The sequence below is a fragment of the Grammomys surdaster genome, unplaced genomic scaffold, assembly GCF_004785775.1.
Source record: "Grammomys surdaster isolate TR1022 unplaced genomic scaffold, NIH_TR_1.0 200, whole genome shotgun sequence".
In the NCBI taxonomy this organism is placed as follows: domain Eukaryota; kingdom Metazoa; phylum Chordata; class Mammalia; order Rodentia; family Muridae; genus Grammomys; species Grammomys surdaster.
In genome coordinates this window covers 1,722,047-1,737,776 of record NW_021604645.1, presented here as the reverse complement: position 1 = coordinate 1,737,776, position 15,730 = coordinate 1,722,047, and the positions used below count along the sequence as shown (strand labels likewise).

At 46.0% G+C, this 15,730-nt stretch overlaps 1 protein-coding gene and 2 pseudogenes across 1 annotated transcript in view; 2 read left to right on the top strand and 1 right to left on the bottom strand.

Annotated features, from left to right (window-relative positions):
- The first annotated feature begins 5,279 nt into the window (after window positions 1-5,279).
- Window positions 5,280-7,848, top strand: LOC114623630 (annotated as a pseudogene).
- Window positions 7,849-9,531: 1,683 nt separating this feature from the next.
- Window positions 9,532-10,265, top strand: LOC114623657 (annotated as a pseudogene).
- Window positions 10,266-11,896: 1,631 nt separating this feature from the next.
- Window positions 11,897-15,730, bottom strand: part of Esx1 (ESX homeobox 1) — a 4,671-nt gene continuing 837 nt past the window's right edge. The window contains exons 3-7 of the mRNA XM_028770306.1: window positions 15,073-15,317; window positions 14,725-14,766; window positions 14,462-14,640; window positions 13,512-13,557; window positions 11,897-12,388 (exon numbers count right to left, since the gene is read on the bottom strand). Coding sequence (XP_028626139.1) covers window positions 11,897-12,388; window positions 13,512-13,557; window positions 14,462-14,640; window positions 14,725-14,766; window positions 15,073-15,317 — 1,004 coding nt within the window. The remainder of the gene's footprint in view (window positions 12,389-13,511; window positions 13,558-14,461; window positions 14,641-14,724; window positions 14,767-15,072; window positions 15,318-15,730) is intronic.

Sequence of the window (15,730 nt, the reverse complement as noted above, 5' to 3'; positions counted from 1 at the left end):
CTCCTACTCAAATATTTCCTCTCTTCTGTTTGAATTATTTGAAGATGATAATCACTGTCCCTGAGAGTTTCCCAGCCTGTGTTCTTCAATGTGAAACAATTTTGGAAGCCAAGAGTACATCCAGAATTATAAGACAACAGTACAATTATCGTGTCTCTTCACTTCTCCTGAGATTCTGTAACTTTTCAATCCAAACTAACACCTTCAAATCACCTGCTATTGATAAATATAAAATATAAATATAAATTAATTCCATATATTAGGATGATATATTTCTGATCTATAACTTATGGAAACTTGAAATGCGCTTTTAAGAGGAATCCTTTATATGAGATCATTTTAAAAATTGCCTCCCTAAATATCTCTGGCTGATCTAGAACTCACTATGTAGAATGGGCTGCCCTCATGTGATGCAACTACCTGCGTGTTTCCTGGATGCTGGGATTACAGCACTGTGTCACCATGCCTGGTGCAACTTCTCTCTTAGTCTGAGCCCAGTGAGACGGCTCAGCAGGTAAAGGCACTTGATGCTAAGCCTGATGACCTGAGTTCCACATGGTGAAAAGAGAACTGTCCCCTGCAAGTTGTCCCTTAACCTCCATATACGCACTATGGCACATTTGCATTGCGCTATGGCACATGTGCATTTAGCAACAACATTTAAAAGCTAGACTGAAGGGAACAACAATCTGCTGAAATATGTATATTGAAAGTAGCATGTACGAGTTCTGGCGGAGAGCGTGGATGAGCTAGGACTAGTGAGGCCTCCTTCCACACCGTCCCCCCCACAGCTTCTGCCTGTACCAGGTGAGCTGGGGGGGTGGAGGGGGACAGGGGATCCCGGGAGCAGCCTCAGTCCCAGTCCTGCGGTAGGTCCCTTGGAGCCCAAGCCCTTGTAGCAGCCACCTGCCGAGCTACACGGGGCGATTCTGCAGCAACCCTTTATTTTTATTATTATTTGATTAGTTTTTTCTTTTTATTGGATATTTTCTTTATTTACATTTCAAATGTTGTCCCCTTTCCGGTCTCCCCTCCACAAACCCCCATCCCATCCCCCTTCCCCCTGCTTCTATGATGGTGCTCCCCGCCACCCACTCCTGCCTCCCAGCCCTGGCATTCCCCTACACCGGGGTATCAAACGCCCACAGGACCAAGCACCTCTCCTCCCACTGATGTCCGACAAGTTCATCCTCTGCTACAAAACGGCAACCAACAGATTGGAGAAAGATCGTTACCAACCATACATCCGATAGAGGGCTAATAATATCCAATATATAGAAAGAACTCAAGAAGTTATACTCCAGAGACCCAAATATCCCTATTATAAAATGGGAAACAGAGCTAAACAAAGAATTCTCAACTGAGAAATATCGAATGGCCGAGAAACACCTAAAGAAATGTTCAACATCCTTAGTTATCAGAGAAATGCAAATCTGCAGCGACTCGACTCTTTGCCTGCCAAAGATGCACCTGGGTGGCTGCAGCCTCTGGGCTCGGCTTTCACGACTCCACCGGCCCCCTGCTCTCCAGGGACGGGCCCATGGAGAAGCCCCAGCCAGGCCTTCCAGGACGTCTCCGGGTGGCAGTGAGCGTGGCGTGTCAGAAAGAATGGCGGCCACCTGAAGGCCAAAGTTGGCCCTTCAGAGCTTCTGCGGCCTGAGGAGGCCCATCTGCGCAAGAACACTCGGCCATCGCCCGGAGGGAACCGCCGGGTACTCAGACCTGGTTGAACAGAGTACACGATGGGCCTGGATGAAAGTGAGAGGAGCCCCGAATAGCAACGAGAGGAAAGATCGATTTTGGGGCCACGGGTCTTCCTTTTACCCAAGAGAAGCCGAGACACAACAGCTGTATCGGATCAATTGGAAACGAAACTCAGGTGAAGACTTACTATGAAAAAGCTGCTCTCAACCTTTCCCCAGGCCATTTTTAAACTTTTGGCTAAATCTAAACGTAGAGCTGTAGAGATTGCCGAGGCAGAGTAAAGTAGAGGTATAGAGTAAAGAGAGTACATTACTCTGCTGACGAAGAGTAAAGTAAATCACGTGTGTACCCAGTCGTCATAAAAAGAAGATCGTAGTCAAGTCTTCTACAAATGACTTTGAAATGGAATTGTTTAGGCCGCCTCTAGAAAGACCCAGGAGCAACACTTATCCCTGTTTGTTAAGAAGGTTAGACGACCCAGCAGGAGGAGGAAGAGAGCCAGAGCCGGAAGAAGACATGTCTCTCTTTCTCTGTCTCTCTTTATTCTATTGTATTGTGCATGCAATTTATTCCTCATTTCTTACCTCCCTAATGTGTGTGTGTGTGTGTGTGTGTGTGTGTGTGTGTGTGTGTGTTTGAGTGTGTTTGAAAATGTCAGGTTTCTTTTTTTTTGGAAATGTCTTTCTAGCCGCTCTGAAGTTCCTGACATATTTGATAAGTAGTAGTAAAACATTCTGTAAATACTTTTTTGTTTGGATTTATTTGAAATATTGTTTGGAGAGGAATATTCAAATAAATATTCATATGAGTTAATCATATTGTGTTTGTGCCCTGGTTCCCAGGAGAAGGAAATCCAGAGCTCTAAGCCACTGTGGTCTGTGGGTGGAAAGGAACCACTATACTGTTTTGTTTGGCTTTTCTGTGTACATAGTGTATGTAAGGGACAAAGGGGGTCCTAATTTACAACATCTAGTCACTCTAGATTTTAAAGAGGTTGCCAGTGTATGACAAAGTAGAACTAGTAGAACAATACTCAATACTTTTTTTTTTTACATTTTGTGTTAAAGAAATTTTAATTACTCTTGTTACATGAGTACTCTTTACTGGACTGCTGTGTACATAGTGGACAACAGTCCTTACTTGAAACATCTGGTCTATTTAGATGTTTAGACGTGCCCAATGTGTGTTAAATGTAGAGGTAGTGAAATATTACTTCCTAAATATCATTTTGCAAAAATTCACGAACTGTTGTCTTTGGGAGTGGAGTGTCAAGCCCTGCTGACCAGGACTGTCTGTTTGTGCTCAGTGGTATGGAGAAGGTGCTGGGAGGCAGTAACAACGGTCATGTAGTAGTGTGTGTATGGGACATTTTCAGATGCCATCTCTATATACTTGCATTTTGTTTTGCTGTATGTATACTGTATATAATGGACAAATGTGTCAAAATTTTCAACATCTAAACTCTAGATGTTAAAGAGGTTGCCAATGTATGACAAAGTAGTAAAATTAGCACATAGTGTACATGATTAAAATTCACAGAAAATTTGGTTCTGTAAATGACTTGGGGATAGAAATTTGTTCAGCTGTTTCTAAGCATTACACATGCCTATGTTTGTCTACTGGTTTGAAGGGAGAAGAAAGTGGGGTCGAAGCCCAAATGGCTATATTTAGAAGATACCTCAGATAAAATCCATTGCTTTGCATACAGTTGTATTTACAGTGCCATGTGAATAGCAGATACGTTCCTACATGAAGCATCTAGGCTTTCCAGATATTTGAAAGTGCTTGATACATTTAAAGGTACAAGTAGTAGAATAATATTTTGTGTATATAGTTTTTTAAACTGGAGAAATACTGTGTGTAGAAATAGAATTGTTAACCCACCTCTGAGAACAGTGTACCGGCTGTACTTGTTCAGTGGATTGAGGAAGTGGGAGGGAAGAAACTGCAAAAAGATTCCATTAGTGTACTAGACACTTCTAGCTTACCCATCACCCTGCGTGTTGTGTGCCTCTTATGTAACTTTGCTATACTGTATATATTGTACATACTAGACAAACGAGTCCTATGATATCTAGTCTCTAGGTATTAAAGAGGTTGCCAATGTATGACAAAATAGAGTTAGTAACTCACACATTCTGTATACTCTGTTAGTTCATAGCAAGGTTGTCTTCTGAAGAGTTGTGAAAGTGCCTGTGTCACGGGACACAGGAGAGAGTCTGAAGGGGAAGAAAAGTCGGAGACCAAAATGTTCTCACCAGAAGACACTTTGAGATCTAACTAGTTACATGTGTGTGGTTTCAGCACTACTGTGTATGTAGGGGACAAATTTATGACCTCATCTGAAACATCTAGTCCTTCTAGGTGTTTAGAAATGCACAAAGTATGTTAAAAGAAGACATAGTAAATAATAAATGTTGTAGATTCTACTGTGTAAACTCATGGTGAAATGCTGTCTTTTGGAACTAGAAAGAGAAAACTGCGTCTGAGCAATGCAGCCTTGCTTTCCAGGGTTTGGGAGGGAGGAAGACAGACAATGAATAAAGGGCCTAGAGCTAATGGAAGTTTGGTGATGCAAGATTAGTCATTGTTCCTTATATCTATGCATCTGATTTTGCAATGTATAGAAGACATGTCCAACTTTGCAGCACCTAGTGTTCCTAGACAGTAAAGAGGTGCCAGTAGAGTTAAAAGTAGAGTTAGTAAAAAGACATGTTTGTAAGTTATGTTAAAATTTGTAGGAAAAAAAACTCTTCTTAAAACCACTTAGGAAGTGAAATTGTTAATATGGGGGTGGGGGGGAGGAACATGACAGTTGCATACACCTGACTCCTGGGTGTAGAGAACTGGAAGAGGGGCTAGACCGGAACATTGCTGTTTAGATCGAAGTTTCTGACTACTAGGTGTGCAGTGTATTATTCACTGCAGTGTACACATACTAAAAAAAAACCTGAAATTTTACTGCTTAGAAAAGATTAGTGCGGGCCAGGCAGTGGTGGTGCACCCCTTTAATCCCAGCACTTGGGAGGCAGAGGCAGGTGGATTTCTGAGTTCGAGGCCAGCCTGGTCTACAGAGTGAGTTCCAGGTCAGCCAGGGCTACACAGAGAAACCCTGTCTCGAAAAACAAAACAACAACAACCCCCCCCTCAAAAAAGAAAAGATTAGTGCTTAGAAAAAGGCAATGTAGCTGTTGGTTGGTTCAAGTAGTCTAGCCATTGGTTAGGTGTGCACTTCAGATAATATGGCCAGGCAGTAGAGGTAAGTCCCAGTGCCTAAAGGATGTTAGAATTAGCAAAAGAATCACTAAATGTCAGACTAGTCTTTGGTGAGGGCTGTCTGGGTGTGGCCTTTGTTAATCCTCTCACTAGCATCATTTGCACTTAGGAGTTGTGCAGGGAAGAGGATGGATGATGGGAAGATGGCTAGTGCCTCTGCATCCTGAAAACAGCTGCACCCAGGGGGCACTATGTGCATCTTGGTAAAATACTTGTATTCATTGTGCACAGTTCATTCCTCGTCATCTGAACCTGACATCCTAAAGGAGAGCACTTGGTTAAAAGTAGAGCTAGTGGATATGGTAGGATTGACAAAGAAGGTTCCTCTTGAACATGGAATTGTTAAGCCACATCTGGACAGCGAGGAAATTCATGTTGCTAGGCTGACTGGTGGGGCAGAGAGAACGTCTCAGGGCAAGGTCTGCAGCTGTATTGAGACTGACATCCTGAGAGCCCCTGCTGTAGGTACATCTCCCAGCCGCTCCATAGGAATACATTGCTTGAGTGGGAACACCCCTTCTTCTACATATGTTAGTGTATAGACCTGATGATAAGCTTGGGAATGGTATACTTAGTGTGGTCTGTTGCTTTGTGTTTCCTTGCGAGCTGAGCATTGAGCATAATGCAGAATTTAGTTGTAACTTTGCCAGTACGTCTATCTAGAGGCCGTACATTATGTGAAAGCATACTTGCATTCCTAGCTGCAGAGAGAGAGAGAGAGAGAGAGAGAGAGAGAGAGAGAGAGAGAGAGAGAGAGAGAGAAGTTTTAAAGTTTGTGTGTATCAGTTGATCCAGAAAAGAATGGGTTTTGCAGTCTTCCCACTGGACACACTACGTGCCCTGCACAGTTGTGTTGGTAAACTCGAATGATTTGCACTCACTGCTTCAACTGGATGTGTCCATCCCCAGTGCGCCAGTTGAGCTTCACTGAGCACTGAGTGAATGCAAAATTTAAATGTAACTTTGCCAGTAGGTCTATCTAGAGGCCGGCTGCCGTTTTATGTTTTTTGTTTGTTTGTTTGTTTTGTCTTCTATGAAATTTCTGTTGTCAAGGAAGACAGAGTTACAATTTTGTCTGACAGATTGAGATGGCATGGTGTATTCTTGGTTATCAAAATCCTCGTGTAGTGTGGGGTTTTTAGTTGGTGAATATTCACACTGTGGGGAAAGCAAGGTACATACTGTATAATCTCAATTACCCAAGTGTTTGTAAGCAGGGTCTAGAACGACATATCGAGCCTAAGCTGCTTGTGACTGAGTGACTTTGTTCTTGCCTTCTTGCGTTTTGTTTCCTGTAATGCACACATTAAAAAATAAACGAAAGCTTCTTTTTTTAAAAAAGTAATGTGCACGTCTCTTGAAGCCCTCGTACGAAACGTGGAAAAAAAACTTTTAAAGCTGGCGTGGGTCAGTTGGCCCAGAAAAACAACACGTTCGGAGACTACGCCATGGGGAACTGTGCTGTGTCTGTCGCAGTTCTTGTTGAGAGCATTGTGCACTCACTACCTTCAACTTGAGACTCCGTCCCCAAAGCACTGGCTACTCGCGCTGGCAGCGCAAAGCAAAGGAAGCCACAGGCCCAGCCCCCTCGCCGATGCGGCCAACAACGGATCACACAGAGCTGGCCGAACCCGGGGCGAACTCTTGGCAAATCTAATTCCAAAGTTCAGATCACCCCTAGCAAACCTGGAGGTGACTGCTATATCCCCCAAGGCATTGCTTCCCAAATGGAGGTGGCCAGCTTCCTATTGAGCAAGGAGAACCAGTTGGAGGACAGGGATGGTTGGGGGACGCCCACCAAGAAAGAGCATCAGAAAGCCTGGGCTCTGAACCTGAACGGTTTTGATGTGGAGGAAGCCAAGGTTCTCAGGCTTAGTGGAAAACCTCAGAATGCCCCTGAAGGCTACCTACCAGAACAGACTAAAAGTATTCTACAGTCAGAAGTTATGCCTGGCTCCAGCCGGAAGGCTTACGGGTACGTTCTTTCCCTGCCAGACAGGATTCTCGATGTCCCTGAAATCCGGAATGACTACTACCTGAATCTTGTTAATTGGAGCTCTGGAAATTTATTGGCTGTAGCATGGACAACAGTGTGTACTTACGGAATGATGGTTCGGGCGACATCCTGCAGTTGTTGCAGATGTAGCAGCCTGGGGACTACATATCCTCGGTTGCCATAATCAAAGAGGGAAACTACCTAGATGTGGGCCAGTAAAGCTGAGGTACAGCGATGGGATGTGCAGCAGCAGAAATGACTTTGAAACATGACCACTCACTCCACTGGAGTAAGCTAGTCGGAACAGCTATATCCTGTCCAGTGTCACGGTCTGGCCACATCCACCACTATGATGTTTGGGTAGCAGAACACTATGTGGCCACACTGAGTGGCCATAGCCAGGGAGTATGTGGGCTGCGCTGGGCCCCAGATGGAGGACATCTGGCAAGCGGTGGCAATGATAACATTGTCAACTAGTGTGGCCTAGTGGTCCTGGAGAAAGTGGCTGGGTTCCCTTGCAAACATTCACTCAACATCAAGGTGCTGTCAAGGCTGTTGCATGGTGTCCCTGGCAGTCCAATATTCTGGCAACAGGAGGAGGTACCAGTGACCGGACACATTCGCATTTGGAATGTCTGCTCTGAGGCCTAAGTGCTGTGGATGTACAATCCCAGGTGTGTTCCATCCTCTATAAGGAGCTTATTTCAGGTCTTGGCTTTGGCCAGAACCAGCAGATTATTTGGAAGTACCCAACCATGGTCAAGGTGGCTGAGCTCAAAGGTCACACAACCAGGGCCCCGGGTCTTAAGATGAGTCCTGATGGGGCATCAGCAGTAGCCTGTGAGACTCTATGGTTGTGGCTCTGCTTTTGAGTTGGACCCTGACCTTTCCTGGGAGCAGGGGTGGGGTGGGGGGAGGGAGCCAGTGTAGCTAAAAGTAGCCTTATCCACCAAGGCATCCATTGAAAACATTTCCCTTCTTGATTTTTTTTGTTTATTTTTTCTAATAAAGTTCGTATCTTCCTTTAAAAAATGTTTGTGTGGATCAGACTAGATATGAGAGTCAGCTATGGGAATTCACTATTTGTTTTTATTTGCATAGGTGTTTTGCATGCATGAGTGTCTGTGCACTATGTATATACTTGGTGTCTGCAGAGGTCAGAACAGGATGTCAGATCCCCTGGACTGGAGTGACAGACAATTGTGAGCTGCTATGTGGGTCTTGGGAATCGAACCTGTAGGAACTAGAATTCTGTTCAAGTTGCTTAATGTAAAAACATACATGGTGAAACTGTTTGCTTTTTAGCTGGGAAATCTATAGAACTGGCTCAAATGTTCTGCCCAAATGTTCTTCCCTCCCTCCCTCCCTCCTTCTCTTCCTCCCTCCCTCCCTCCCTCCCTCCCTCCCTCCCCCTTCTTCTCCCTCTTAAAGACAGAAGTTTAACAAGCAGGAAGGCCCAATCGAGGATGCTTCAATCCCACTTAGAAGGGGGAACAAAATAATAACAGGAGGCAGAGGGAGGGAGGGACCTGTGTGGAAGAGGAGAGGGAGAGAGGAAAAGGAGAACTGGATCAGGTATGGGGTTACAGGAGAGGGACAAGAGAGAAACCCAGAGGGCCAGGAGAATGAGTGAAAATATGCAGCCTCTGGGTGTGGGAGGTGGGGGTAGCCTCTAGAAAGTACCAGAGACCTGGGAAGTGAGAGACTCTCAGTACTCAGTGGGGGTGACCTTAGCCAAAATGCCCAACAGATAGACAGGGCCTCAAGTGGACAGGGTTACTAACCCACAGAAAAAATATCTGACACCGAATTTTTCCTGTCTGAAAGAACTGCAGGGACAAAAAATGGAGAAGAGACTGAAGGAATGGCAGTCCAGTGACAGTGTGTGTGTGTGTGTGTGTGTGTGTGTGTGTGCGCGCGTGTGCTCCGGGAGCAACAAGGCCTGACACTATTACTGATGCTATGGTATGCTTACAGTTGGGAGCCTGGCATGGCTGTCCTCTGAGAGGCTCTACCAGCAGCTGACTGAGACAGATACTTACACTCAATAAACTGAACTTACAATCAGTAAACTGAAGTCGGGGAGACCCTTATGGTTGAATTAGGGGAAGAATTGAAGAAGCTGAAGGAGAGGGAGACCCCACAGGAAGACCAGCAGTCTCAACTAATCCAGACCCCTGGGTGCTCCCAGAGACTGGGACACAAACCAGGCAGCATACTCTGGACTCTGGGTGGTCGGAACACCCCCCTCCCCCGCCACACACACACACACACACACACACACACACACACACACACACACACACACAAAAGGGCTGCCTAGTCTGGCCTTAGTGGCTTCGTGGAAAGACTTGAGGTCCCTGGGAAGGATGATGCCTGGGAGTGGGGGTGAGAGCGAGAGCACCCTGGGAGGCAAGGGGGGAGGAAAAGGGATGAGGAACTGTGGGATGTGACTTGGGGGGGGATGGGGATGGGCAACTGCTGAAATGTAAATAAGTAAAATAATTTTTAAAGAATAAGTAAATAAGTAAAATAATTTTTAAAAAAAGACTTGAATGAAGAAGGCTGTGCCCGAGAAGAAAAAGACAGTTCCAGCCATGCCAGAAACCTAAGGAATTTTGCGAAGTTGAAGGTGAAGGGCCTGCGGAAGTTTGCCTTGAAGATATTGCAAAAGGCAGGAGAAAGCTCATCTAGGAGAAGAAAAAGCACTGTCACAAGGAGTGCAGGCAGATGTACCGGACTGAGATTCAGATGGCTAGGATGGCAAGGAAAGCTGAAAACGTCTAAGTATCCGCAGAACCAAAATTGGTGTTTGTCATCAGACTCTTAAGTATCAATGGAGCAAGGCCGAAGGTCCGCACGATATTGCAACTTCTTTATCTTCGACAGATCTTCAATGGCACCTTTGTTAAGCTCAACAAAGCTTCAAATAACATGCTGAGAATTGTGGAACCGTACCTTGCATGGGGGTACCTCAACCTGATGTCTTAAATGAGCTCATCTACAAGCGAGGCTATGGCAAAATCATTAAGAAGCGAATTGCCTTGACAGATAATTATTTGATTACTCGATCTGTTAGTAAATTTGGAATCATCTGCATGGAGGATCTAATTCATAAGAGCTATACAGTTGGGAAATGCTTCAAGGAAGTGAATAACTCGTCCTGTGGCCCTTCAAATTATCTTTCCCATGAAGTAGAATGAAGAAAAAGACAACTCAGTTTGTAGAAGGTGGAGGTGCTGGCAACAGGGAAGACCAGATAAACAGGCTTAATAGATAGATGAACTAAGGTGTCAGCCATGGTATTTTTGTAATTTGGTCAGTTAATAAACAGTCACAGTTTGGCAAATCGAAAAAGAAAAGGACAGGGTCAGTCTGTTTATCCCTGGCTAGCCTGAAACTCACTGTATAGACTAGGCTGGCCTCGAAATCACAGAAATCTGCCTGCCTTCCCAGTAGCTAGGAAAGAAGGTTTGAGCTATCATCCCCAGCTTATGGTCATATATATATTTATGTGTGATGCAAGTTGAATGCTAGTGTGCATGTGCCACAGCTCATGTGTGGATGTCAGAGGACAAGTCTGGGGAGTCAGAGTCAGTTCTTCTCTTCCATTGTGAATACCAGGGATTAAATTCAAGTGGCCAGCCTTGCAAGGCAAGGCATTTTACTCCTGAGCTATCTCTCTGATCCACTTTTCCAGGTTTTATCAGAATGACTCCAGTCACCACCTCCTCCATAGAAAGCAGTTTACAAAACTGGGGCATTGGTCAGGCTTCTATCTTCCCTTAGAGAGGTGAGTAACATGGAATGTTTCTCTTTGAGTTCAGGATTTGGCATGGGCTCCTTTGATTGAATGCAACACCACCTTGCTTGGAAATGACTATTTCCTTTCCAGAAACACTCCCCAACCCATTTGGCACATATATGTGCTCCCACCTAGACAAAATAGTAATGCGAATGGAGAGGGTGGGGGCATAGTTACAGTGTGTTACTCCATGTATTCTTACTTGGCTTTGTGCACTTGGAAAACTTCATAGTGAACATGACCTATTGAAAGTAACCTAGGGCTACTATCTTATAAAAAGGAGTCTTCTTCAACATTCTGTTTCCGTTTCATTTCCTTAGCAATTTCCATCCATACCCTTTTAAAAAATTAAAAAAAATTTTTATTCACTATTCCATTTGTTTACATCTCAAATGATATCCCACTTCCTGGTTACCGCTCCATGAGCCCCCCCTCATCCCACAACCCCTTCTCCTTCCTCCCCTTTGCCTCTAAGAAGATGCTCCCTAACCCACTCACCCTCTCCAGCTCCACCCCTCCAGCATCCCCCTAAATTGGGGCATCAAACCTCCCCAGGACCAAGGGCCTCCCCTCCTGTTGCTGTCTAGCAAGGCCATCCTCTGCTGCATATGTATCTGGAGCCATGAGTCCCTCCCTGTACACTCCTTGGTTGGTGGTCTAGCCAGCTGAAGTTGTTCCTATGGGGTTGCAATACCCATCAGCTCCTCCAGTCCTTCTGCCAGCTCCCCTACCAGGGTCTCTGAGCTCAGTCTGATGGTTGGCTTCAAACATCCACATCTGTATTGGTCAGTTGCTGGCCAAACCTCCCCACCTCCCTAGTAACCAGCCACACTTGGTTCCTGTCAGCAAGTGCCTCTTGGCAAAGGCAATGGGTTTGGTGTTTGCAGACTGGAATGATCCCCAGGTGGGGCAGTCCCCACCATCCCTACCATTAAGTTGGTATAACTCTCAAAGCCAATATGATGCTAATCCAAACTTTATTGAAAGTTATAACAAAGAAGGCATCAACTTTGTACATAATTTCATTTAACAGCTATTTGATAAGTAATGCTTGATAGTGTCTACGAACAATACAAATCTGGTTGAAAAACACTTTGGGAAAACTGATGTAGACTTCAGTATCTGGGACCCGCAAAATTGACGTTTCGGTTGGGGACAGGGATGGGGAAAGGGAAGGGGAAGGGGATAGGGTTGGGGATGTGGTTGGGGATGTGGTTGGGGATGTGGTTGGGGATGTGGTTGGGGATGGGGTTGGGGATGGGGATGGGGTTGGGATTGAGGTTGGGGTTATATCCCATTGCTGCATTGGGAATGTGGACATCATGTGGTACAGGTGGCCAGGGAAATGGAGGTGGAGGAGGTGGCCTAAATGGTAGTGGCACTCTGAACACTGGAGGGCCCCTGGGTGGAAAAGGCATCATTTGAGGGTGCATGGGACGTGGCACCATAGGGAAGCATTTCCAAATAACCTCCACAATAGGAATGGGACCATAATGATCATCAACGTATACACCCACAGGGGGACCCATAGCGACTGGAACCATGTTTCTGTATGCTTGTGCCCGCCGAAGTCGTCTCCACTTGGCTCTTCTGTTCTGAAACCAAACCTTCAATCGGGGGAAAAATAGTTGCTTAGAATATTGGACAATGAATGTCATAATAGAAAACAAAACTACATGCCATTAAAATTATAAATAGCAAACTAAGCCTGATGTAGAGCTTGAAATATTGCTGTATTTCTTTTCTCTCCCTTTACTATTTTTAAACTATTTTCTGGGCCATAGATGCAGATGAACTGTACCAGGTCCTTTCTAGTAATGTGTCATTCTAGATGCTCCCCAAATAAATATACAGCTATTTCCACCACATACCCATTGTATGTTCAAAGAAACCTGTCCTGATTTTCTACTAAATAGTTATTTGATGCAACTATGTTTTAAATATTTTCTCCAATAACTCCAAGTAGTCACCTTTTTATTTCCTGAAATAGAAAGTTTATCAACACCAGAATAAATAAAAAAGGTATTTTACATTAACAACACAGATAAGAAGGCAGCATGAGAAGAGAGCATTTCTCAGTGAGATTCCAGAAAATATACATTAAAATACCACCCAAAATAGGAAAAATAAAATCTTAAATGTAAAAAAAGTCCTTTCAAGAACCTTTCACCATATGATCAATTAAGTTATCATTAAATTAAAGGAACATTACAGTAAAATAAAACAGAAACATCGTTTGGACTTACTCTTAATAGCTCTTCTGGCAACTTAGAAAATAAAATTTGGTCTTTAAACTTGGAAAAAAAAGAAATAAATTTCGGAATAGACAAGTTACTTAAACTTTACTTGTAGTTTTATAACGTTGAAGTTGTATGGAATTTGAAAAGAAATGCCTATTCAGACCACATGTTTATAACCTTTCTATCCTTCATAGGTCAGTGAAATTATATAAAATTGTTATTCTGCTTATGTTTCTTTGCAAGGCTGGAGATGAGCTCTGAACTTTACATATGCTCAGAAAATACCATAGATGTAGTTTGATAGTGAGAAAAATAGTATACACACATCCAGGCTTGTAGCCCTCCCTCCCCAGCCCAGATATCAAGTTCGTTTGCCAAAACCAGAAAAGACAACAGAAACGCACCAAACTAATAATGCTCAGGACAAAATATAACCTGATGTGTGTTTTAGAATACCTGTCCCACTTAACTTTTTCAAAAATTTACTAACCTGCACTCTAGGTTCAGGCAAGCCCAGGCGGCGGGCAAGCTCCACTCTGATGGGAGAAAAAACAGGCAATGGTTAGTATTTGAAGTTGTGACTAAAATGAAAGATAAGGTTGTAACTCCACCTCCCAATGCATTTTCCACAATACAATAATACAACATATTACTATATTAATGATTGATTATTAATAATTAATCATTAATATAGTATATAGTTATTATAATATGATAATGTAATAAAAGAGAGACTTGATTTAGGCTGTGGCTTCCTATTCACACATTACCTGTTCAGTGTAAACATTTTTTTAAAAAGGTAAACACGTAAAAATGTCTGGTAGTTAGCTAAATATGACTTTTCCTGTTTGTGAAACAGTGGAGAATCCTAGAAATCTTTTTCTTGAGACTGTTCTGTACAAAAAACAAAATGCTACTTAAACCAGCCGACCCTGGTCCTTCATTTCACCTGGGCCAGAATGGGAAGGCCCATAAGTGAATCCCAGATTTAGGAAATTTTAGCACTTTCTGGGGAGATGTGGGAGAAGAGCTCCTCGTGTAGCCCTGCCCTACCGACATCCACAGGGGCGCTCATTTTGCTCCCATAATCAAAGATTTTAAAAGTTCACTAAATGCGGGAAAGCACTATTGCTATAATACTTTTTAAAACTAAACTTCAAAAACTCATCCTGAACTCACTACCAACGTTTTAAGTAAAGCAGGTTCCTGCTCCGTCACGATGTACCTTAGCCCATGTACCTTGGCCATCGAGTCCCCTACCCCTTGCCAGGCTGCCAGTACAGGCTTTTGCGCGCTCCTCTCGCCCTGTGCCAGCAGATCTAAGATGGACCCCTGGCTCTTCGCGCCCCCTAGCGGACCCCTGACTCTAGAGATCTACCACCTAGCAAAGTCCCCAGCCCGCCCGGGAAATGGGCACCACCTTGGGAAAAAGCCACTTACCTAGCAAGCAAATCCGGGTACTGGACGCGCTGGAAATAGGCCTCCAGCTCCTGCAGTTGAATCGGGGTGAAGCAGATGCGGTACCGTCGGGGCTTCGGCTGCTGCCCGGCCTGCTGCTCGCCCTGCTCGCCCTGCTCGCCCTGCTCGGCCTCCTCGGCCTCCTCGGGCTGCTCCTGGGGCTGCCCCTGGGGTAGCGGCTGGGGCTGCAGCTGGGCCTGCTGCGGGATCTGCAGCAGGTTTGCTGGCAGGGGCTGCGGCTGGGCCTGCTGCGGGATCTGCAGCAGGTTTGCCGGCAGGGGCTGCGGCTCGGGCTGCTGCGGAACCTGAAGCAGGTTTGCCGTCAGGGGCTGCGGCTGGGGCTGCAGCGAGTTTGCCACCAGGAGCCGCCGCTTGGGCTGGGGCTGCAGCGGGACCTGCAGCGCGTTTGCCAGCAGGAGCCGACGCTTGGGCTGCGGTTGGGGCTGCAGCGGGACCTGCAGCGGGTTTGCCAGCTGGGGTTGCAGCTTGGGCTGAGGCTGGGGCTGCAGCGGGACCTGCAGCGGGTTTGCCAGCAGAGGCTGCAGGTTGGGCTGAGGCTGGGGTCGCAGGTTTGCTGGCAGACGGTCCAGCGCAGGCTTCAGCGAAGACTGTGCAACAGGTTGCATCAGAGGCTGCATCAGAGACTGCGGCACGGGGGCAGCATCCGCCTCCCCCAGGTGAGCGCTGGACTCCAGAAAGCCGCTTCCACGATTTTCATTCCCATTCCAGGCTTGCGGTGCTTCTGTAACAGGGGCTGCTGCTTCTCCTCTTGCCTGTTCGAATCCCTTGGGTTCCAAGTAGTTTGTTTCTTCCAGAAACAGTGAGTCGAACAGAGAGTCTGGGAAGGGTAAAAGCACACAAGATCAGCTCCTTGGCGCCCAAAAGATGCGCGGGAAAGAGTGGATGAGCGGCTCCCCCTAGAGGGGTGGGCGCCCAAGAGGCGCGCGGGAGAGAGGGCCTCCCGCTAGAAAGGTGGCGTTTGACTGAATCAGTCGCGCTCTTTCCCGCCGCCATCCCTGCTCCACGCCACCCCTCTACCTGCCGCCCCCTCCCGGACCCCTCAGCCCTCCATGCCGCTGCCCTCCGCGCCTCTGCCCTCCCTCCCCACCGTCCCTCCCCGGCGCTGCCCCCCCTTCCCGGCTCCCCATACTCCCGCCACCGCCGCCCCCACTCCACGCCGCGTTTTCCCTATCGCTGTCCCCCCCCCGCCTCCTCCTCCCCACGCAGTCCCCCCACCGCCGCCGTCTCCCC